The following is a 23,832-nucleotide window of genomic DNA, read 5'->3' as shown; positions in this document are numbered from 1 at the left end:
TCGCCTAGGAGGCCTCTGAGCTCTGCCCTCCGCCCCCACCCACCCAGGTGTATCTGTGCTCTGTGTTGCACTCGCCTGGAGCCAGCCCCTTCCCGCCCTCGTTGGCTTGACCGTGTGGTTAGCCCTGGCCCAGGGCAACTGGGGGTGTGAATTTCATCTGACGGCTTAATCACAGCGCATCCTGCGGGGAACTAGAGGCAGGGATGGGATGTGATGGCAGCGGCGGGCTGTCTCCCCTGCCCGAGGAATCCCCGCAGGGAGGGGTGAGGGTTGCAGACCTCGTCTGCACCCCTTGGGCACCCGGTGGGCCCGCTGTGGGTTAGGACCACGGCATCCTGCAGCTCAAAGGTAGGAGACTCGTTCTGGTGAGGAAAGGCTGTTTCCTCGCTCCGATTGTTACACTCGCGTGAGTCGCCTGCTGACCTTGGCACCATAACGTTTTAGTTTGAAATCGTTTCAGATGAAAATTACCCCCCCCCCAAAAGTACAAAGAACTCTAGTGTCCCTTTCACCCACATTCTCTAAATATTAGTATTAACCGTGTATATTTTTATCATGTAACAGCTTTATTGAGAATTCACAGACGTGTTTATTTTTAGTACTTATTTTTGTTATTAAAATCAATAATTGTCTTTGGTCAGATTTTTTACTTTCCCGTGCGTTTTTTGGGGGGGTTTTTTGTTTTGTTTTTTTGTCTCTTACGAGTCCTATAAAGTAGGTATTACTGTTCCCATTTTATAATGAAACTAAGGCCCAGTTCAGACTGTCGGTACCTGGTAACACTTTATAAAGAGTTGGCGGGTGGGTAATGTGTGACCACAGCTGGTGATGGGGGGGCCGGGGCCCAGGCCCCTGTGCCCCCCAAGCCTGTGCTCAGCGCCGCACATGTGCTGCTGGCCCTCCCAGCGAGCCCCAGAGTGTGCCTGCCACACCGTGGATGCCGAGGTTAATTGGGGTCAGAGAGGCCACAGACGTCCCGGTAAAGAATGTGCTCTAGCAGCGGGCTGATAAAGAGCGTGCTGGGACGCGGGTACTCACCGCACAGCGGCTGGTGACCCGCTGTGCCCCCGGCCGCCCAGTTCTGCCACACTGTCGCTCTGGGTCTCCTGGACTTGGGACTCCAGCCTGATGTTGTCCTCTTCCCCTCTTGGCATTTGTTCTTAGTTAGGAGATTTTCCACACCAACTCAGACCTGAGGAGGGAGCTCGGGGCGGGGGGGGGGGGGGGGGGCTCTGCTGTTTTTTTCTCCTGATCCCCCTGTGAAATAGCCGTCCTGAAAGATAGGGATGTCGAACAGTAACGATTACTCTGGTGATGACCCCCATTGTGCGTCCATTCCACATCACACGCTTTGCTGGATCCTTCATCTGGAAAGAACCAGAAGCCCGGAGAAGTTTAGTGAGCTTGCCAAAGACCACAGAGTTAGTGTGGCAGAGCTCACACTCCAGTTCAACTTTAGGACTCCTAAGCCCCTGTTCCTTTTGGGACCCACTCCCCCAAGCACAGGTGCTCAGGACACGTGAAGAGTCAGCCCTGGAAAGCACCGCAGGGAGGGAGGGTCCTCAGTTCCAGACAGACCTTCAGATGAAGCTTTGCCAAACGAACCCCTGGGCTGATGATCTGTAATTTGATGGGCTTAACATCTAAGGGGCACGTGGGCCTGTTTCCGGCAGGTATTTTGAAGGCGGCGTCTCATCTGTCTACCTCTGGGATCTGGATCATGGTTTTGCTGGAGTGATCCTCATAAAGAAGGCTGGAGATGGATCAAAGAAGATCAAGGGCTGCTGGGACTCCATCCACGTGGTGGAAGTGCAGGTATGGCCCTTCCCCCCCCCACCTCCCGGCAGAAGTTTCTTGAAGTGGGGGGGGGGGGGTGCTGTGATATGTGAAGCCCTGTTCAAGCCCTGTTCACTCCTAAATGCGCCCCAAAGCTACTTAGTTCTATAGAGAGAAGTCAAGAAGCAGTAGTCCCTGGTGCTAAAGATCCCAAAGAACTGAGTGCACGTGGTTGTAGACTCAGTCCCTTTAGAAGCCAGCTGGGATTTTCTAAGAAGGTCATGTGCTGGTGGCACATGGTGGTGGGAGGGACACGTTCGAATGTAGAATGGCCCTGAGTTCAGGGGCCCGAACACACTTTGCTGGATTCTTCATCTGGAAAGAACCAGAAGCCCGGAGAAGTTTAGTAAGCTTGCCAAAGACCACAGCGTTAGTGTGGCAGAGCTCACACTCCAGTTCAACTTTAGGACTTCTAAGCCCCTGAGTTCGGGCTCCAACTGAGTTCAGGCTCTCCTCAGCTCAGGGTCGCAACTAGGGTCCTGATGTCCGTCTCGTCCTGCAGGAGAAATCCAGTGGTCGCACCGCCCATTACAAGCTGACCTCCACGGTGATGCTGTGGCTGCAGACCAACAAGTCGGGCTCTGGCACCATGAACCTCGGAGGCAGCCTAACCAGACAGGTAGGAGTTGCCGGTGCCCCGCAGGGAAGGCCTGGGGCAGCCTCTGTGCCCGCGGGGACCTCCCCACAGGCCTCTTGGTGATTCCGGAGATCAGGTCTTGGAAGGGTCTATCTTTTTGCCAGGGTATTTACATTGCAATGCTTCTGTGATGTTCAGGACAGACTCCTGATAACACTTTAGAATGGGAGAATGTCCCAGTTGTGACTCAGGTCCTGTGTGAGGACTCTTGGTGGCAAGTACAGCCTTAAGCCAAAATGAAAACGAGGCGTTTTGTGTGACTGAGAGATGTTCGGGCTTCGTTTGGTGTGACTGGGCCTAGGGCGGCGTCAGGACTCCCGTGTCTCCGCATGGGAGCAGGCGGCCTCTGGCTTACATCTGGCGGCGGGCAGTCCGGGGGGAAAGAGCTTCCCTTTCACAATAGGTCTCCTCTAACCCCAGCAATGTCTCACTGGCCTCGGCCACCTGTGTCCATCGCAGTATCATTTCCCAAGGCCGGGGGCGGGGGGGGCATGAAGCAGCCTGGCCAGACTTCAGGTTGGTGGTGGTATAGATGGAAAAAAGGGTGTCAGTTTCCTGCGGTAAAATCTGGCTGCTTTTCGCCATGGGGGGGAGGGATAGCTGTGGGCAGGCAGGAGACTCTGGCGGAGAGGTGCTTTGTGCAGAGAACTGACGGGTGTTATCTTGTACACGGAGTGACGGCAGAGACAGCGGGTTGGCGACAGGCTGCTGGGGACGGTAGCCAGTGCCTCCAAAAAGGAGAGAAAAGGCTGTCATAAAAGCTAAGAGGATCCAGGAGAGGACATGCCTACCTTAAGCACCTAAGCGGGTTTTGTGGCCGCCTCGTGCGGGTGCCCAGTAGTGACTGGTGACCAGCAGGCACTGGGGGGAGCCCGCTGTCTGCTGAGCTCTGGCCCCCGCCCCACACGGCAGCGCTCCGAGGACAGACCTCGGTGATGCTCACCAGGATCCTTCAGTGCGGGTCCAGGCAGGGTGCTTTTCGAAACTCCAAACATGCCTTCCCCTCAGAAAGAAAAAATGAGGACGTTTGGCCAAAGCAGTCAAAAAGCTGCCTTAGTCACAGGATCTCGACACTGGAGGAGTCGAGAGGTCACCTCCCAACCTGACAGGACACCCGCCGCCCTACTGGGCAGAACTAAGGAGCTTGCCCACTCCTTTTATGTCGGCCTCCACTAGAAGTGGCATCCCGGGGGGCGCCCGGGTGGCGCAGTCGGTAAGCGTCCTTCTTCGGCTCAGGTCGTGACGTCACAGTCCGTGAGTTCGAGCCCCGCGTCGGGCTCTGTGCCGACAGCTCAGGGCCCGGAGCCTGCTTCGGATCCTGTGTCTCCCTCTCTCTCTGCCCCTCCCCCTGCTCACACTGTGTCTCTCTCTGTCTCTCAAAAATAAATAAACTTTAAAAAAACAAATAAACACAAAGTGGTGTCCGAACAGGAGCTCTCCTCCAGTGCGCCCAGGATCGCTTCAGCTGGCACCTCACGAGCCCACAGGTGCCCCCCTACCCCTCTTCCTCCCACGAGCCACCGAGGGCCCGGGATTTCCCGTCGTGCTCTCGTGCACTTGGCCTTCTTTCAGATGAGATTTTACACTTGGCCTCACTTTTTGGGTTTTACCCATTCTCTCGACACTCGACGTTCGATCCTGGTTTCAGTTGTCCAGGTGTTAGCCCTTCCTTCTGGTTTTGTTCCTTGCACATGAACCACGATGACTGTGGCTTCCCTTTGAGCTCGGGGCCAGATTCAGAACCCTCCAGTGTGGCTGCCAGAGACTCCCTCAGCGGAGGCATCATCTGATAATCATCTTTCGCACAGTCCTTTTTTTTTCGGGGGTGTCGTGGAGCCAGCGGTACATCCAGTGTGAGCCAGGGCTTCCTTTTTTTGTTTTTTTTAAGTGTATTTTTATTTGAGAGAGAGAGCAAGTAGGGAAGGGACAGAGAGAAGGAGACAGAATTCCAAGCATGCTCTGCACTGCCAGCACAAGAGTCCGCCATGGGGCTCGAGCTCATGAACCGTGAGATCGTGACGGGAGCTGAAGTCGAGAGTCGGACGCTTAAAAGGCTTCACCTTTTCAAAGCAAAGACCGTGGAGCAGTCTATGGCCGAACACCACCTGCCGCTTCCATCCGGCTCCGTGCCTCCGGGGGGGCCGAAGGGCTGCAGGCGTGGCCACGGCTTCTTTTCCTCGCCCTCACCGGGGCTCACCACGTCTGTGTACCTCCGGCCACGAACAGCCGCTGGCTCGGGCCATCTCTGCAAGCCTTCCTCGGCAGCCCGAGGGCATCCGCCTTGCCGCCCACAGCCCACTCCCGGCCTCGCGTCGGCAGCACCAAAGAGCTCGTTGGACACGCAGAGATCTGCGGCCCTACCCGGACCCGCCACATTGGGATCTGCACTCAGCAGAATTTTCCAGGGAATCTGCGTGCACATGGACACTGGACGGTTCTGTCGTGGGTGAGGGCGGTGCCCCACGTCGCCAGCGAGCAGCGCTCTGGACACTGGCAGGGCGTCCTGTAGTTCAACTTGCTTGGACCCTGTCCACCTGGAGATGGCGTTAGATCCCGCCAGTTAGGGGCCCAGGCCGTCCCCACAACAGGTATCTTCAGATGCCACTTGCAAGCCACCTGTGCTGGCTGACCAGCCACACGTCAGCAGTTTCCATAAACCCCTCCTTGGGTTCGATTAATCTGCTGGAGTGGCTCCCAGAACTCAGGAAACCCATTTACTCGTTCGAGCGCCGGTTTCCTACAGAGGATATTAGAGGATACAGATGGACGGCCGAATGAAGACAAAGCAGAGGGCGAGGTCTTAAACAAAGGGGCTTCTGTCTTCTGTCCTCGTGGAGCGTGAGCTTGGCGCCCGGCATGGCGGCACTTGGAAGCGTTCTGTTCCCCAACCTGGAAACTCTTTGAATCTCCCTCCTTCGCCCCTGCCGGGAAATCGGGGGGACCGAAAGATCCCCTGGCAACCAGCCCCCATTTTGAGGTGCTTTCCAGAATCTCCTCCTAACATAAGCCCATTTCACCTGTATGGCTCCCAAGTGATTTCAGACGCTGAGGACAGGAGACCAAAGACCACTATGACAAAAGATGGTCCCACTGTGGCTCAGGAAATTGCAAGGCTTTGGGAGCCACGAGCTGGGTGGGAGCCGTGGAGGAAGACCGGTGTGTATGAGAATTATATTTAGGTCACTGGAATGAAAGCGTCGATTTCTCACAGATCAGAATGTCGCATCTGCCACGTGCCTCTCACCCGCCTTCTGCTTAGGTGTCCTCAGCAGCCCGTGTCCCAGATGTCCCCTCCAGGTGTGTCTAGGTGACCTGGGAGCTGGAGGCTGGGAGTTGCTGCTTCCTGCGGAGCAGACTGGGCTGAACTGGCACTTCAGATGCCACTTGAAGCCTCTGCGTGTAGGACCGTCAGCCGCCCCACCTGGAAGAAAGGCCTTCACCGGGAGCTGGTGCAGTGCAGTGGGGTGTCTCTGTGTACAGGGCAGAGAAGGGGCGGGCGCCTGGTTGGCTCCGTCAAGTGTCCAACTCTTGATTTTGGCTCAAGTCGTGATTCACGGTTCCTGGGATCGAACCCCACGTGGGGCTCCGTGCTGAGTGTGGAGCCTGCTTAAGATTCTCTCTTTTTGCTCCCCCTCTGCTGCTCTCCCCCGCTTGCACGCACGCGCGTGCGCTCGCGTGCTCTCTCTCTCTCTCTCTCTCAATTAAAATTAAAAACAAAAAAACAAAAAAAACCATACTGAGATGTCTTAGAAAAAAAAGGGGCGGCCTCGAAGAGAAAGGGCAGACCCAGTAGCACCTGGGCTCCCTGGGCTCCCAGAAGTCCGTTGGCAGCAGTGTGGTGGTCTTGAGAACGCCCTCCGGGGGGAGCCCTCTTCCGTGCAGAGAACCTCGCCTCTGCCCCGGCCAGTAGTGCCCGAGGGTCCCTTTTGACAGCAAACGATTTTTTAACTTTTTTTTTTTAATAATTTTTTTAATGTTAGTTTGTTTTTGAGAGAGAGAAACAGAGTGTGAGTGGGGGAGGGACAGAGAGAGAGGGAGACACAGAGTCCAAAAGCAGCTCCAGGCTCTGAGCTGTCAGCACAGAGCCCGATGCAGGGCTCAACCTCACGGACCGTGAGATCATGACCTAAGCCGAACCAACTGAGTCATCCAGGCGCCCCGTAATGTTTTAACGTTAATAACTCCAATACTTTAAATAGCCGTATTTGATAGAAAAAATAGATTGCGGAAAAGATGAATTTAGTGACTCACGTAGGTTTGTGGGCTCTCGTGGGCTCAGCAGAAAAGTGCGTACATGCATTTGAAAGAGGGCAGGGCGGACGTTTTGTCAACATGCCTGGGATGTGTCCCAGGGCCTTAGACCAACCCCCCCACCCCATGCTAAGCCTCTGCTGACTCTGCCGAGTAAGAGGGGCCTGAAGCCGCCGGGGATCTTGGGGGCCCCCGTCTCTGGCCCCTCGGCGGGGCTGTCCCCACTCATCTCAGACCCGAGGCCCGTCATTTTGCGTGCAAACAGGCCCTTGTCCTCCAGGAACCCTTGGCAGGGAGGGCAGCTGAGCCCGGACGGCCAGCTGTACCGCAGCCTGCCTCCCCCTCCCCCTCCCCCTGCCACCCGGGCGACGGTGGAAAATCCTAAATCCGTATCCGGAGACGGCTTCCTGCACCACTTACCGCTCCAAACTGTTTATAATTCCACTGGTTTACAGCGACCCGGACAAATATTTAATCCTCAGCCTTCCTGGTAGTTTAGGTCGGAGCCGCCAGCCCACGGCCAGGGCCTGGTTCCGGCTGGCCGCGAGCGGTGCCTGCTGCCAAGCCACACGGGCCTGACGAGTGGCTGTCCTCAGCCCGCCAGGCCGGGGCCGTGGGCCCGTTTGTGTCGCCTTGTGCCCTCGGCCTTTAATGAGGAGATGCGTGCTTCTGTCATCCTAACGGCCGGTCGCATAACTCATCCGAGGTGCGTTAAAGCTGGGGCCGGTTTCCAAGGTAAGTAACTGAGAGGAGGGGCGGGGGCGCGGCCAGGGAGACAGGTCTCGGCTAATGATGCGTGGCTTCCGAGCAAACGGGAAATGTGGGCTGCGGGTTTAGCTGTGTGTCCCGGATGAACCTCGGGAAAACGTCCGGTTGTCTTGGATCGGGAACCAAGGGGTTCCAGGAAAGCTGGTGATAAAGAGTGGGCAACGCGTGGTGCTTTGGGGGGCTGCCCCCTTGATTCGATTGTAAGCGAGGTGGCGTTCCCCTCCCTGTTTAACCGACAGGAGGAGGAGACCGACGTCTGAACCGTTATGTAATGTCCTCGTGCTGATTTGTCTAGTAGGAGGCGGAGCCAGATTTGTCTGTCTAGAAAAAAAAAGAGGGCTACCTTGTACCACGCTGTACTTTGTGCTCTTCCTCTGTCCTCTGGGCCCAGCAGCCAGAAGGTCAGTCGACGAGCTGGTGTCAGCCCCGAGGCTGGTAGTAACAAAGAAGAACAAGGCAGGAGGGGCGGGGCATGGGTGACCCGTCATGACCTGAGCGATGGGGTCAGGGGAGGCTTCCTCATTTGAGCTCCTCTACCAAGCCATGCCCACGGTGACCAGACCCAGGCTTTCCCTCTGGAAGCTAGGCCTCCCCGCGGCCACACACTCACCCCTGCCTTGTGTGTGTCTGGAAGGAAGGACCCGTGTCACCAGGCACCCACCCTACAAGCCATCCTGGCCAGTGGTCGGGAGCACTCCCCCACAGAGGCCCCCAGGGGTCCCTCCCCAGCTTTGGAGGCTTTGCCCCCAGTCCTCTTCTCTCTCAGTTCGGTGGCTGGGAGCGTAAGTGCAGGACTTGGAGAACTTCCTTTTTTGTTTGTTTTTTTGATGTGTATTTTTGATAGAGACAGAGCATGAGTTGGGGAGGGGCAGAGAGAGAGGGAGACAAGAATCCGAAGCAGGCTCCAGGCTCCGAGCTGTCAGCACAGAGCCCGATGCAGGGCTCGAACTCACAAACTGGGAGATCGGGACCTGAGCTGAAGTCAGCTGCTTAACCGACTGAGCCGCCCAGGTGCCCCAGACATGGAGAGCTTTCTTTAAATCGTTGGTGAATTTAACAACGGCCGCCTTTCCCCCCTGCTCACAACACCCAGGCTGCAGAGGCGCTCCGGTGGGCTCAGACCAGGGGCGCGCTAGCCTGCGCTCCCTCGGCGCCCTCTCCCGTCACCTCCCCTTTGGCCCTTTCTTGCCTCCACCCTCCCTCTGCCTAGCAAGGCCTCCTGGGGACACGGGCTGGAAGGTGGCAAATCCAGGCGGCTGGGGGGCTGGGGAGGAAGGGTGCGCAGCCGTGCTTGTGGGAGCTCCTCACGGCCAAATCATATGGTCCTTCCAGGGGAGGAGGGCGGAAGGTGCCCTCTGGCCGACTGCCACCTGGGCCCCAGGGGGAAGGCTGTAGAGCAAGGGAAAGACGTTGCAAGCCAAGTACCAACATGTTAGAAAGGAAGTTGCATTGAGAGGTCACTTCTCCTGTGTGACAGCTGGAGACGTGGGAAAGAGGCAAGACCATAAATCTCTGGAAGGAGATCCAAGGTTTCCGATCCGGGGTGGGCCCAGATGTTCGTTTGATAGTTTTTTCAGATTCTAAACATTTAGAAACGAAGGTGGAATGTTGTGTCGAGTGGGGGGATCAGGCGGGTCCTTTGCAAGCTGAGCTCTCTCCCCACTCGGATACAGGCGCCCTATGACTTGTCTTTAAGCCAGAAAACTCCAAGGCAGTCACCTGCCCTTGTGTCACGGCAGGGACATCCCCTTTGACTTGAGCTTGGCAGTTAGGCAAGGCGGTATGTTCTAGCAGGGGAACGAGGCCCGTGGCGTCTTCAGGAGGCAGGCGAGCACGGCCCGCAGCTCAGGGAGCACTTGCTTGCTTCTTTGTGCTCCGTGAGGTGGCCTGGATCAGCACTGGGCGGGATCAGCTTCTAGGGACAGTCAGGCAGGAGAGGAAGGGACTGGAGATCCGCAGGGGGCCCTGCGGGGGAGGGAGGTGGAGAGGTGGGGTACTGGTCAGAATTTCCGAGCCCCAGATTATGGTTTGTCTTTGATTTTTCTGGGAAAGAATGTGCATGAAGTTGAGCCCACGGAGAGGTCTCATGGAAGAAAAACAAGCTTCAGGATTGTCCAGAGCTGGGTCAGTCCTACCCTGTTCCCTTACCAGCTGTGTGATCCGGACAGTCCACTCCCCTTCTCTGAGTCTCCGGGTTCTCACCGTTGAGCTAATAACACCTGTTTGGAAAAGCTGTTGTAGAGGAAAAATAAAAAACCATTTGGACACATGGTCTGTGCTCAATAAATAATAACTATTTCTGTTATTATTCAGAAATACCTTCTACCGCATACCCTATAAGCAGAGACTTTTCCGTCTTCTAGAATATATGCAGCTCTAGGCTCAATTAAAATTTCCCTAAACTGGGCACACCAAACCTTCCTTGAGAGGCTGTCTGACCACGTCTTCTGGCTTGACAGCGTGTTAAGTCCTGGCCTCCAGCCCAGCTCTTACCCAGGGCACAGCTCAGTCAGCAGGAGGACGTCTCTGGCTTCTGCCTGAGAGCCAGGACCGGAGGAGTCCCGGGAATGGAGCTGCCGTTCTGCCAGGCCCTGTCCTGGGCACGTAGTGGGCCCAGGTAGAGGCCTGGAAGGGGAGGCATGGGCAGGCCAAGGCCCTCACCCCTTGGGCTCCAGAGCGGGACACGGAGCGGGGCTGGCTCCCTTCAGGGTCCCACCCTCCAGGCTGCGCCTGTTGGAAAATGCCACATGGCCACGGGAGAGACTGGACTTGAGGAAGACGGCCTGCTCTCCACGTACTTACCGTGTCCTTCCCGTCTCCAGGCCACAGCGGAGGAGAGGAGCTTGATGGGGACAAGCAGGCTGGGCTCTGACTTCAGACTTGGTTGGATCCACTTTGTGGAACATCTGTGCGGCCACAGCACATAAAAATGTTTTCCTCTGGCAGCCGCTTTTATAAGGATGTAATAATATATGCATTGCAAAAATCATTCTATTTTTGGTGGGTCAGCGTTTCCAGCAAGCTGACCCTGACCAGGTGTGGAGGGAGTCAGCAGGGGTGTGGGCAGGGGGGCTGTGGAAACACGTCTGTGTGCGCCAAGGCCCCTTGCCCGCACCCCCAGCCCATGTCTTCCTTCCCTTTTCCGGTCCCTGGTCCCTGCCAGGCTTTTCCTTGGGCTCGGATCTCCTGCCCCAAGCTTAGGGACCCCTTGTGTCCTCCTGGGGAGTCAGTCTGCTCCTAGAGAAGACCAGGCCTCCTCACTCTCCCCCTACCCTCACCCCAGACCTTTTGTACCTTTGGGCGACTGGTGTTTTCCTGCCCTTCTGTTCCCTTGAAGGTTGATCGGAAGCAGAGATGATACCCAAGAGGTTGGGTTGCTGATGTGCTTGTACTTAACCCCGGCGGCCCAAAGCCCTCTGCCGACAGTCCCAGCCTTACTTTGGGCTGTTGGTGCTCATTTAAGACGGGGCCCTCGGTGAGCTCAGCCTCGTCACTTCCCCGAGGTTGCCAGGAATTTTGCTCCTGCGCGGAGCTGGGGAAGGCGGCGAGAGACCGTGCTTTGTGGGAGGACAAAGGGTGTTCGGGAAACTTGACGTGGTGGGGAGTGGCTATCACTTCCGAGTTCAGGAGCGCCCTTACTTCTGTTCGGTGGGGGCCCTTGTGATCTCTGAGGCTCGAGGCTCCTCAGGGTCGCCAGTGCCAGGGGCAGGCCAGATACCCCATTCCTGCCCATTTCTTGGGGCCAGGGTGTCGAGACCTTGCAAGCACCGGACCTCCAGCTTTGCCCACGGGTTTCTTAAAACCCAGCACCCTACACTGAGTCCCGCCCTGCAGACGTGGCCGGGCCGGGCAGCCCGGAGGGAGAGGGGCTGACACCGCGCAGCTGGGCTGCCCCTGACCAGGCACCGGTAACGGTTCATCTCTGTAGCTGAAGTTGCGTGGAAGCTCTTGTGGCAGCCACATCACGTTGTCCTCGAGCTTGAAATCCTCTCGAAACCACGCGTCCCTTCGCAGGGCTTGGTTCCCATTCTGTACTTGGTGAGGTTCACGTTGGAGCCGGAGAATGTGGTTTGCACTCACCCCAGCCAGCCGAGACCTGCCGTGACCCGGGCAGATGCCTTGACATCTTTGAGCTTCCGCTTCCTTGGGCTGCAAACAGAGGTCTCTTGCAGGGACTGAGCGGAGTGGATGACCCTGCACTTGGCAGCTGTCGTGTCCCCGTACCAGCCCACGTCCCTGGCTTCTGATCATTTGGACCCTCGATGCTGTCACCAGGGCTGGTGTGGATCAGTGTTGAATCTCCAACTCAAATCTTCCTTTTTGGTGAAAGTAGGGTCAGTCTCCGCCCTCCTCCGGTGTTCTGGAATCTGTGCTGTGACTTTTCAGGGATGGCTGGTCCACAGAATCAGACCTGTCTGACCCTGGAAGCCTGATCGTTTAAAGCGACTTGGGTCCCTCCTACCATCTGCTCGCTTCATCTGGCTCCTAACTGGGTCTCTTCTACCGTTTCTGGCATGAAAACCATTCTCTCTGATAAGAAAGTCAAAATCGGTGTGGGAAGCAGCAGAGACCTTTGACCTCTGAGCACACTGCCGCCCTGCCCTCCCCAGGCATCCGCCCTGCTCTCCTGCCTCTGAAGCCCATTCACCTTCCCACTCCCCCTGGGCTTTCTCGTCTGAATTCATTCTGAGCTCTGGCTGTCTTGGTACTCCTGTCCTTACCTTTTCATCCTGTCTCGGGAGGACCTGTTTCACCCAACAGTGAGCAGGGCTGCTAGGAGTCTCCACTCCGTAACTCACCACCGTCCTAGGCACCCTGTGAGGTGTAGACAGGGAAGGCTCTCCTTAAAGGAATCCACGGTCTTGGGAGGGAGCTCTGCCTTGCACAGACGGAGGGGTAGGGGGTCCACAGCTCGTGCATAAGTGTGCAGGTCAGGAATCGTCTGCCGTCCCCTCCCCTGCCTTCTTTTACTACTTTCAGTAAAACTTTGTCAGGGCTTTAGTAGTTAGGATTATTGGACCAGAACTGACCCGCCCAAGACCCGACTGCTGGGTCCCACCTCCTCCAAAACCCTACTTGGTTGCTGTCTAGGAATCTGGGTTCAGATCCTCTTGCTCAAACTGCCCCCGGCCACATGGCCAGCCCCGCAGGCTGTGCCCTAAGAAGTGTCTGGGCCACGACCCGACACTACCTGTGTCACCTTGGGCGAGGCTCCTCAGTCCCGGGTCTCGGGGCTGCTGGCCCCTCCCTCCGAAGTCGCTGTCACAGGGCAGTGGAGGCTCTTGTGCAGTGTGAGGGGACCCACAGCCTGAGCCAGGGTCTGGCCAGGGCCATCCCCTCTGCCCTCCCTGCTGCGGCCTGGGGGCTGGGAGGGGGGTGCTCCGGAACGGGGCCTCTGGGCCTCTGCTGGCTGAGCTGTTGATGACCCAAAGCCCAAGTCCCCGGTGCTCGGGCTCCGTGCTGGAAAAGTGGCCTTGTACCACCTGCAGCTGACTCTACAGCTACCGGCGGGAGTGACGGGCTGTGCGCAAAGCACAGGGCTGGCCTGTGCTGTCGGCGGAGGCTGCCGTGCGCGGCTCTGACGTGGAGGGACGTTCTTCTCTCTTGCAGATGGAGAAGGATGAGACCGTGAGCGACTGCTCCCCACACATAGCCAATATCGGGCGCCTGGTAGAGGTGAGTGGGGCTCTGGGCTCTGGGTCGCGCCCCAGCGCCAGACATCCTGCCCCCAGGGGTGTGTGCGGGCCTGCGGGCCTCCTCCCCGGCGCGCAGCGCCTTAGCGGCCAGCAGCGTGTTTCTGTTTTGGCCCTTTTGCCCCGGGCTCGTGTGTTCCGAGCCTCCTGATGGGAATGCACGCAGGGCTCAGCTCCGGGGCACCCCCTCTGTGCCCCGCAGCGCGTGCTCCCAGGAGGCTGCGCAGGAAGGCCTCGGTCCTGCTCCCCCGGCCCGCTGGGTGCCAGGAGAGACCTGAGCTCAGAGAGGAAGTGTCCCTACAAGGTCACGGGCTCAGGAGGAACTTCAGGAGGCTCTCCGGCCGCAGCTGCTTCTGCCTTCCCTTCCCCACGCTCTTTGGAGGAAAGGGTGCTCTCCGGCTTCACACAGTTGTTCCTGAAGTTGGTGGGGGGCCTGAGAGGTGGTGATGTGGTTTAGACTTGCTCCTGTCGTGGTCACCGGTGGCCGCCAGTCCCTGAGTATCGGCTTCCTGGTGTCTGAAGCCTGGGAAGGGCTCAGAGCACAAATGATAGGCGGGGTCTTGGCCCCGAGGGGGCGTGGGGGTGGCTGGCTCACTGGGCTTTGGTGCGGTCTCACGCCTCCCCCCTGTGGCCACTGCGGGGACTGCAGGGGTGAGCCGGTGGAACCGGGAGGGTGTGGGCCTCAGGACTCCTGTTTGCCATCCTGTCTGACTGACCTCCCTTCCCAGGACATGGAAAATAAAATCAGAAGTACGCTGAATGAGATCTACTTTGGGAAAACAAAGGACATCGTCAATGGGCTGAGGTAATGTACCCCCAAAACATAAGCTTTGGAACCAAAAGATGATTTGAATCCTAGGTGTGCTGCATAACACTTCTCTGTCACTGGGCCTCAGTTTCCTCATTTGTAACACCTGCTGAAGTACCCACGTCACGGGATCATTAGTACAGATTTTGGAAGGTCAGACCCCTCACGCACAGTTTGTATTCTCAGCAGACGCCGGTTCCTTCCCTGCTGTTTTTGTTGTCTTGGGACTTTCACCTGGACAGGCGTTGGTGCCCTCGTCCCTGAAGTCCCCTCCTCTCGGTCCCCCGCCTCATCAGTTCCATCTCAGGAATCTGTCCGGACCTCACAACATGCGAGGGAGTGCAGCCCATTGGGCTCTGGGTCCCCCGGCTACTCCAGCGTCCTCCAGGGCTCTGCTGGCTGTGGCCGTGGTCCTGAGCCGCCCCTCCCCACCCATCTTCTGTTCTTGGTTCTGCAGCCTGGGCCCAAATGAAGGCTGGGAGGGACTCTCTGGGTCTCCAGAGGCCATGGGGGCACGGAGCAGGAGGCCGGAGGCCCGCTGGGGGGCAGGTGGGGCGGCTGTGGAGTGAGCACTGGCCTTGAAATCAGAAAGCTGAGAGCCCGTATAAGTGCTGTCCACCCGAGCTGGGTGACCTTTGGCCGGTGGCTCCTCTACTTGGCCCTCGTCCCGTCAGGGAGGCAGGCCTGCCGCAGGGGTCAGATGAGATGGAGCGCGCCTGGCCACCGCGTGAGGCCCGGGTCTGGTGCCCTGGCCTCAGCCTCCAGCCCTCTGATCCCCCGCTCCATGTGTGAGTCTCTCCTTTGGGGCCAAATCAGAGGCAGGAAGCCGCTCCAGGGGCCACGCTGACTTGTGAATTCACCCAGGAGACGGATTTCTAGTCTCCTCCTCCAACAGTTTAAAGTAGCGAGGCGCCCCCTCCGGGTCTCCATCTTCCCGATCTCCCACCCGCCTCTGGGGAACACGATCTGGCCCCCGGTGGGTCGTACTCCCCGACTCCGGCAACACTGCCGTCCTCTGGTCACCCCGGGGCCAGAGCGTCATCCTCAGCAAACACACTCCCCGCCCGGCCTGGCCAGCGGCAGGAGAACGAGGAGAGGGACCCAGAGAGCCTGCGGGCGGGTGGTCGAGACCGCCCCCAGCATCGAGCTCTGCGGCCACCCCTTCGGGCCGGAGCGCGGGGGCCGTGACGACACTGCCCTGTCTTCGACCTCGCGGGTCCCTGCGTGCCCGGCGCGCGCCCGCCCCGGCGCTCCCAGGTGTGTGCCGCCCTCGCCTCCCGCCGCGCTCATCTGTGACCACTCTCTGTAGATCTGTTGACGTAATCCCCGACCACCCCAAGTTTCAGCAGCTGCAGAGGGAGCTTTCCCAAGTGCTGACCCAGCGCCAGATCCACATCCAGCCTGATAACTAAGCCGACGCAGGTACCCTGCCTGAGAGGCGTGCGCACCCTCCCCACTAAACAGGACTCACCAGCCCGCCACCACCCCCCCCCCCCCCCACCGACCAGCTGTCGCTGCGCGCGGTCCTTTAAACACCACTAACCCCCGTGTCGGCTCACGGCTGTGAGTGGCCACGTTAACGTGTAGACTCGGCCCTAAGTAACACGGACCCGTATCACGCGTGTGCTGTGTGTGTCTCGCACGCCGGGCAGGGCTGGGTGTGGGGCAGAGAGGGGGTTTGGCCCTGGAAGAAGCCCCCGTCTGGGGATTAACTCTGCCTCTCCAGCAGAAGCTGCTTGTCTGCACCGCTCTCGTGGGCCACAGGGCGGGGGTCTGTGCACTGCCTTCCGCTCGGCCACTCAGGGCGGCCCGAGTCCGCTGCGTGTGCTGTTATGTGCGGCCGGGGCCTCGGGCTTTCCCGCCAAGCGTCGCAGAGGCCAAGCGAGCCTCCTCAGTGGGAAAGTGACTGTTCGGGGCCGTGAGTTGAGAGGGCTGTGTCGCCCCAAACCTGAGGTTAGAGCCCGGAGCGGGGGCCGAAACCCCCCTGGCCAGGCTTGGTGCGCCCCCAGACTGGTGGCTGCTGGAGCTGCTTGGGCCAGTAACCTTCTGCCCCTAACGAGCTGCGGCCTTCCTCTTAAACGCCTTGTGCTGACGGCAAGGAAATGGCCTTGCTTGCGGACCATAACCGAGAACCAGAGCTTGAGCTTGTGGGAGATACAGGTGTATGGAAGCAGTCGGTGTCCCGGGAGAGGAGGGAAACGTTTAACATGAGGCCCGTGGGGCAGGGCCGCAGGGCCCAGGGACTGGCCACCGGGAACCCGAGCCAGCAGAGGTTCGGCGGGATGGCCGGGCCGGGCCGTTTGTGTAACCAGGCGGCGCTGCTGGTCGGTCTGGGCTCTGTGCCACCTTCAGGCCTCACGCTGGGACCGTCCCGCTCCCATCCCGAGAGAGCCTCCTTTGTACGGTGGGCCACCGTTGTGCGGTTTTCTTGGCAGCCCCTAGAATCTGCCAGATCCCTGTCCGTGGTCAGTCCCGTGGCCACCCGCTGGAGGCTTTCCGGCATGGGAACCCTCTGCAGCAGTGGGCAGCCTGGCGCTCTGTCCGTCCCACGTCCCTCTGTCCGTGCCGAGTTAGCACTTGCTCCGGGCATGAGTTTGACGTTGCTTGGCACTGACCCTCCCAAGCTGTGTTCCCGTGTCCTGCTCCTTAGAGCCTCCGGCCATTCCGCGCCCAGTGTCTTGGCTCTGACCTGACTCTCACTCTGGTTCTAACTCGGGGACTCTCTGCTTCGTTGGGGGGTGGGGGTGAGGCCTGGTGCGCTCAGCCCGTCCTTCCCAGAAGAGCCAGCACCCTCGCAGGCGGAGGAGCCGTGTGAGCCGCCGCCACTTCCTGCCGGGAGCTTTTCCAGAAGCACGTGGCGGACTGACTGAGAATTGGAGCCAAGGCCACCACGGCTGGTGTCTGACCCTTCCTTGGGCCACCGCAGAGCCAGGACAGTCCGGGGCAAACGTTTGTTTAGAGACGCTCAGCCAGACGTGTCGGCATTTCGTGAGAGCGTTTTATTGTCTTCCGTGTCACCCGTGTACCATTTGGAGGCCGCGTCCCACGATTTTTCGGGGCTTCGGTAGCCAGAACTCAACTGGGGATGCTCTCGTTTCTCCTGGGTCCTGCTTCATTTTACTTTTGGAATCTGGGGATTTTTTGACTCCTCCTTCCCATCCTCTCTCACGGCTGATGCACACGGAGCTTAAGATGCCCGTGGGCGTGGCATCCACCGCCTTCCTGCCGGCAGCCGTCACTCCTTTCTTTCCACTGCTCTGTCCTTGGCCGGTCGACACGTTGAGTCCGTTTGACAGAGTGACCGTTCAGGCCGTTGGCAGGGGGCGTTTCCCTGAGCCTCAGTTTCCTCTTCTGTGCTAGGGAACCCCGGTGGGACTCGTCCGGGAAGCCAGGAGAGGGAAGTGAGAGGTGTGCGGGAAGCACTTCGTAAACCGTACAGCCTCTGCGAGAGTTAGTGGCTGTTCGCTTTGGCGAATGAGGAGTGTTAACGCCGGCGCGTGGGGCACTCATGTCAGCATGTGTCCACAGATCAGGATTTGCCAGCAGGGACCCGGGGCCTCTTAGCTCAGTCCCGTCCTGCCTCCTGACGTCCAGGCCGAGGGATTTTCTCGGCCACGCTCACCGCTGACGGCTGAGAGCACCTGCCCTTCCGGCGCCACCCTGGACGTGAACCCGATCTGCTCAGATGGCCAGGGGTTTTAAACGTTCGCTGAGTGGGGTTCCTCTGCACCCTGCACTTGGGGGGCGGGCAGCGGGCTGCCTCTGCTCGGCAAGGGTGCAGTGAGGGGGAAGCTTGATAGCAGGGTCCCTGCGACCCAGAGTCCATGCCCCTCTGTGCCCCGCCCCCCGCCCCGGCTGAGTCCGCAGCTGGTCAGAAGCACAGAGGGTCTTTGCTGCCTTGTGCTTGGAAGCCCAGAAGCCACCTTCTGGTTCAGGCCGACCTCGGGCCCTGAAGTGGATTGGGGTTCTGGTGGCTCCGGCCGGGCCCCCCAGCCTGGCGCAGAGGTGGGCGCCCGTCCAGGCGGGCCGCGCGCTTCCCCTGCAGAGGAAGCCCGCCTGGCAAAGGGCCGAGGGCTCAGGCCTTGGGCGCCGTGCTCGAGGCGGCCCCCTGCCCGTCACACGGGCTGATCAACTCTCTTCCCTCCGGCAGGTCTGTGCAGACTTTCGCAGACAAATCAAAGCAAGAAGCTCTTAAGAACGACCTGGTGGAGGCCTTGAAGAGAAAGCAGCAGTGTTAAAGCCCTGCTCCACGCTAACTGGACACGCCATGCGCTCGTTAGACCCCTTTCTTAGAAAACTCGTCTTCTGCTCCCCTCCCTCGCCCCTCGCCTCCCCCCCCCAGGTCACGGAACAACGGCATCACCATCTCTCCCTGAGAATAAAGCCCAGTAAACACCCTCCTGTCTCTGAGGCCTCCTTCCCACCACGTTTTGCCATCAAAACTCTCCGTATTTCCACAGAGACCGTGTGTTTTTTGTTTGCCCCGGCCCCCTGTCTGCCTCCCTCCCCCCATTTATAGGCATAAAATACAGTCTGTCTGCCTCCCCTTCCCTCCCACCTTTTTGTTACATCGGTGTAAAAAATGTAAAACAAAAAAATTTTATGAACTAACTGTGGTGTGTGAAAGAGAGAAGAAAAACTGGAAATCTGAGTCCACGTGTGTTTGGGAGTTGCTTGGGGTTGGGGCTTGGGGGGACAGGGGACAGCTCTGGGAGAAAGCGGGTGGCCCTTGGCGATGTCCTGCACAGACTGGCCCCTGTCCCACGAGACCACGTGGCGGGGGTGCGGGGGTGGGGCCTGCTGACGGGCTGCTCTGGCCAGGTGCTTTTCTGTCAATTTTTATGGAATGCAAAAGGAGTTTTTGTTTTATTTTGTTTTTTTTGTAAAGCTTAAAAAAAAATCTACATCTTATACTTGAGCTTCCATACTTAAAAAAAGAAAAAAAAAAGAACAAAAAAATGAATAAAAAGAAACTGGGACGCAGTCAGCACTGGCCTCGTGTTCTTTCTCGCCGGCCTCACTTTCCAAGCGCGTGTGGCCTTGGCCGTGAGGGCTGGCCCCCACCGGGGTGGCGAGTCGGACAGAAGACGGGCGGGAGCCGCGCGGTGGGCGAGAAGCGGGGGTCCTTGCGGAGCCCGGAGCTGCTGCTCGGCTCCCCGGCCCCACCCGCCCCGGAAGAGGGGGGCCCCCACCTTGTCATTCTGTCACTCTGGGTGCGGCCTCCCTGCGCTGTCCCCTCTGCTCCTCCCCCTTTCATCTCCGCAAATACCCACCGTAAGCGGGACGCTTCACAACCCTTCCGGACAGACCCTGCTGTCCCGGCTGACACCAGGCGGCCACGTGGCCAGTCAGCAGGGCCCACACCCTGGCTCCCGGGTGAAGCCCACACCTGTTCAGTGGCCCCAGGGACGGGCGGTGGCCTCGAGAGAGTGAGAGCTCAGATGGGCAAGCAGGGCTGTCTCCGGGGTCCCTTCACGCCCTTGCTGTGACCTTGACAAGTCAGTCTCTCGCGGCCCTCGCTGGGGTCCTCCTGGGGCCCCAGATTCCAAGACTCCGAACCGTCTCCTTCGTTCTCGTCATGGACTAAGCAGCCACTGTGTGGACCCCTCTGCCGCCACGGGGGAAGCAGGCAGTGTGGACTGGGCCTCGGCACCTCTTCTCTTTGGTGCCATCCCCTCCGTGCAGCCTGGGTGCCCTGCAGTCACGGGGGGCCGCCACCCCCACCTGCACGACCCATGCCGAGCCAGGTAAGAAGTTCTCCCTCGAGAGACTCTGATAGCAAAGAGTCAGGACGGCGTCATCCCCACCGGGAAGGGGTCCTGTCCCTGAGGCTCTGGAGCCGGCTCGGCCTCGCTCTTTGGAGATGCCACCGGCTCACCTTTCCCTTCCCTCCTGTGAGCTCCCCGCAGCCTGCCTCCAGCGTCTCGTGTTGCGCGCTTAGCGCTTAGCCAGTGGGCCTCTGCTCCCGGAACCCGGCAGACCCCGAGGAGGCTGGAGGAAATGCCCCCCGGGGGAGGGCACTGCCACTGAACCCCCACCACGGGCCCGAGGGGCCACCGTCTACTCCCGCTTAACGGTAAGCAGGGGGCCGGGACGCGCGCCCCGCCTGCCGGCCCCTCCTGCCCATTTTGGAGGATCTATTTCTCCTGTTCTCTCAGTGATGAAGCCTCTAAAGAAAAATGTGCAAAATTTTTATTTTTTTTTAAGTTTTTCCTTTTTTTTTTTTTTAAAGTCTATTTATTTTGAGAGCGCACGCACGAGCGAGCAGGGGGACGGACTCACGGGACTCGAGCTCACGAAGCGTGAAATCATGACCTGAGCCGAAATCAAGAATTCGATGCTTACCCCACTGAGCCACCCAGGTGCCCTGTGGCTTTCGACTTTAAAAGCTCAACTAATGCTTCCTAGAATGAATAGACTATCATACACGTATAGGTCTTTGACCGGCCTAGTGAATGCAATCCTTCAGTTCCTGGTGAATAGTAGGCATTTGGGTTACCTTGTAATGGTTATAAATGAGGAGAAATGTTGCAAGATGTAATGTATTCTCATACCCATAACTTCCCAAATTTAGTAATAGCTAATTTGGTCTTTTTTCAAGCAGTTTTATTGAGATAGAACTCATACACCATACACTTCCCCCATTTCGAGTGTACAAATTCAGTACTGTGACTGGCGGTTACGTGCCTGTCTCCTTCACCAGACTGAGGGCTTCTTGAGGGACAGTGTTTAAGGTATTCACTTCACTCATGGAAACATTTACTGAGCACCTACTGTGGAAGGGGAATACGATGGTGGGATACACAGTCTGCCCATACTGTGGTGGGGGTGGGCAAGTGTTTTTGGTTTTTTTTAATGTTTATTTTTGATAAGAGAGACAGAGCATGAGCGGGGGAGGGGCAGAGCGGGAGGGAGACCCAGAATCTGAAGCAGGCTCCAGGCTCCGAGCTGTCAGCATGGGCTCGAACTCACGAACTGCAAGATCATGACCTGAGCCGAAGTCGGACGCTTAGTTAACCGACTGAGCCACTCGGGCGCCCTGGGAAGTGATTAATAAAAATAACCTTTATGGAGCACTTACATGTGCTGGGCACAGAGATCCCAGTGGGTGACTGTGTCCTCAGGGCTGTCACACGGTTGGGGGGCTGAGTTTTCGGGTGCATTGAGTTAACCCACAGCAGAAGGCAATCAATCCCCACTTTAACCTCATCAGGTATAGCGCATGCGTATGGAACAGTTAAGCCTCAGCACCTGGCTGGCTGTGCAGGGGTGAGCTGTGCGTTCCTCCCCTTTCTCAGCTTTGGGGACTGAGGGCCATACCTAAGCTATGGCTTAAAACATCCCAGGTTTGTGGCGCCTGGGTGCCAACTCTTGATCTCAGCTCTGGTCTTAATCTCCGGGTCATGAGTTCAAGCCCCGAGTAGGGCTCCACACTGGACGTGAAGCCTACTTTAAAAAAAAAAGAAAAATCCCAGTTTCCCTAAATGACCAAGGGGAACCCCGGGCTGGGAGGACCTGGGGCCTCATGCTGAGGACAGGCATGCTGGGCCCTTCCTTCTGCCTTGTTGGAGATTGCCACCTGCCTGCCAGGCAGTTTCCTGCCCCCCAGGATTTGGGGGGACACCGAGGCCAGGCACTGTGGCAAGGCATTTGCATATACAGCATCTCCTTCAATAGTTAAAATATGAACCGCCCAGGCCGGGCTCTTTGGGGGTGACTGGCCCAGCCTCCTGCCCCCATGAGTGTCCAGATGGAGAATCCCTCCCAGACAAGGACAACTGATGTGTGGGATGCCGCTTTCTTGGCCGAGCCTGGGCCCGAAACCTAAAGGCAGAACTCGGCTGAATCAGGCGGGAGGAAGGGTCCAGAGTGGGAGAGCTCACCCCTTCAGACCACACCTAGAGGTGAGGGCCCCACCACCCCCTGCCTGCAACAAGGTACAGAGGTGTGTGCCCAGTGGAGAAGTCCACCTGAGCAACCCCCCCCCGGGACCCCACCCACCTGCACGCACGGCTGCCAGCGTGGCGGAACTAATGGGTCCATCAGACTGGCCCTTGTGCTTTCCGGGAGGAGCCTGGGGAGGCCCTGGGCATCGGAGAAGCTCGTCATTTACCCACCAGGCGCTTACACATGCCAGGCGCTGGGGCATGAGCCTACAAGCCCATCTCTCTTAACCACCACAGCTACGTCCTCCATCAGACAGGGCAGGGCACTCCCCTGGGCACATCCATCAGGCCGGGGCTTCCTGAAGAGGAAGCAACCATGGCTCGGAGCAGACTGGGCAGTGCTGGAAAGCAAGAGCTAGCACCCCAAAGACTCGGTGCTTCCCACGAGGAAGAGATTACGTCACCCTCACCACACAAGGGCTTGGAGGCAGGGCTGTGAGGTTTCATCTCTTAGCCCCCCAGCTCTAACTCAGGCCCACACTTGGGACTCATACTGCCATTCCGAATGCGCCCCCGGTAACTGGCACCAAGGTCAGGACCCCGGGTGGAGCCAGGTGCTGGCTGGCAAAGGGCACCTGAACCAGGCCCAGGCCAGAGGCAGCCGGGGCCTGGGGCCCCTTTGGCTGGGACAAGGCCAGAGGCTCGAAGTGGGAAGGGAGCCTAAGCCCAGCAAGGCTGGGCCGCTCCTGAGAGCGAGGGAAAGCCGGACTGCACACAGCCCAACACTCCAGACCCCCGTCCGGGGAGGGGACTCGGAGGGCCCCAACCCCCACCAGGTGTGAGATGGCCCTTGCAGCAGAGACATGATGTGGTTCAAAAAGCTGCTCGACCTTAAGTGTGATCCCTCAAGGTCTGTCTTCCATCTGTAAAACGGCCATGCTAATTACACCCACTCGACAGGGCACAGCCCAGCCCAGCACACAGGAAGCGCTCAAGTCACGTGCCAGGTACACACAGGACCCCACAGGTATGACCCAGGACAGGACCGGGGGAGACTGGTCCTGCTTGCCCTCGCTGCCCACCTGAGCCTGAGATGCCCCTTCGCGGTCTCCCCAGACCCCAATTCCTGCCTTCTCTCCCCTGGCCACACCCAGGCCACCTGCTGTGAGCCGCTGCCTGTCCCTGTCCCCACGACCCTGTCTACGGTCAGTCTGGCTTTCAAGGCTCTTCGTAAGCGGCCCCATCTTGGGAGCAGCCCAGACGCTCAATGCCAGGCCTGTGCACACGCTGTAGCCCTTTCCTGACTTTCCTCTGCCTTCAAGACTCAGCCCCAGGGCCTCTCCTCCACGAAGCCTTTCCTTTGAGCCTCCTCATTCTTCCGGCGCTTTGTACCTTCCGGTCAAAGCCCTTATTACCACCAGGGCCCGGCAGCCGTCTTCCCTCCTTGATGGCGAGGACCAGAGCTGGTTCACCCCCGTCCCTGACACCCCACACAGAATGGGCCAGTGGAGGCAGCACTCGGCAAATACATGTCGCAACAAATTGGGGCAGTGGCAGTCCCTCTCGACAGAGGCGGTGGGCGCCACTGCCGGACTCCTTTCTGTCCCCAGGGCAGGAAGAGGAGATTCGGAGAGGCTGAGACCCAGCTTCTCTCCCTGACGGGCCCTCAGGCACCCACAGGGTCATGGCCAGTAAGAAGGAGGCCTCATAGGGGCGCCTGGGTGGCGCAGTCGGTTAAGCGTCCGACTTCAGCCAGGTCATGATCTCGCGGTCCGTGAGTTCGAGCCCCACATCAGGCTCTGGGCTGATGGCTCAGAGCCTGGAGCCTGTTTCCGATTCTGTGTCTCCCTCTCTCTCTGCCCCTCCCCCATTCATGCTCTGTCTCTCTCTGTCCCAAAATAAATAAATAAATGTTGAAAAAAAAAAATTTAAAAAAAAAAAAAGAAGGAGGCC

General features: G+C 58.5%; 1 protein-coding gene and 2 long non-coding RNA genes across 6 annotated transcripts in view; 1 reads left to right on the top strand and 2 right to left on the bottom strand.

The window, feature by feature from the left end:
• Positions 1-18,604, top strand: part of CAPZB (capping actin protein of muscle Z-line subunit beta) — a 133,737-nt gene extending 115,133 nt beyond the window's left edge. For 2 of the 4 annotated variants that reach the window (XM_043573918.1, XM_043573916.1), the window contains exons 5-10: positions 1,674-1,815; positions 2,339-2,455; positions 13,103-13,168; positions 13,914-13,990; positions 15,303-15,415; positions 18,144-18,188. In XM_043573918.1, the coding sequence (XP_043429853.1) occupies positions 1,674-1,815; positions 2,339-2,455; positions 13,103-13,168; positions 13,914-13,990; positions 15,303-15,405 (505 nt within the window). In that variant the 3' untranslated portion in view covers positions 15,406-15,415; positions 18,144-18,188. Of the gene's footprint in view, positions 1-1,673; positions 1,816-2,338; positions 2,456-13,102; positions 13,169-13,913; positions 13,991-15,302; positions 15,416-18,143 lie in introns of all 4 variants that reach the window. The other 2 variants (XM_043573919.1, XM_043573917.1) reach the window with 1 other exon arrangement.
• On the bottom strand, positions 544-7,943 carry LOC122480019. Its single transcript, XR_006296501.1, has 2 exons — positions 7,145-7,943; positions 544-3,201 (listed from the first exon to the last, which is right to left on the bottom strand). It is a non-coding gene; the product is annotated as an uncharacterized LOC122480019 (long non-coding RNA).
• On the bottom strand, positions 8,909-10,402 carry LOC122480020. Its single transcript, XR_006296502.1, has 2 exons — positions 10,295-10,402; positions 8,909-9,724 (listed from the first exon to the last, which is right to left on the bottom strand). It is a non-coding gene; the product is annotated as an uncharacterized LOC122480020 (long non-coding RNA).
• Positions 18,605-23,832: the final 5,228 nt, after the last annotated feature.

Source organism: Prionailurus bengalensis, chromosome C1 (assembly GCF_016509475.1).
Source record: "Prionailurus bengalensis isolate Pbe53 chromosome C1, Fcat_Pben_1.1_paternal_pri, whole genome shotgun sequence".
NCBI classification, from domain to species: domain Eukaryota; kingdom Metazoa; phylum Chordata; class Mammalia; order Carnivora; family Felidae; genus Prionailurus; species Prionailurus bengalensis.
This window is presented reverse-complemented; position numbering and strand designations above follow the sequence as displayed.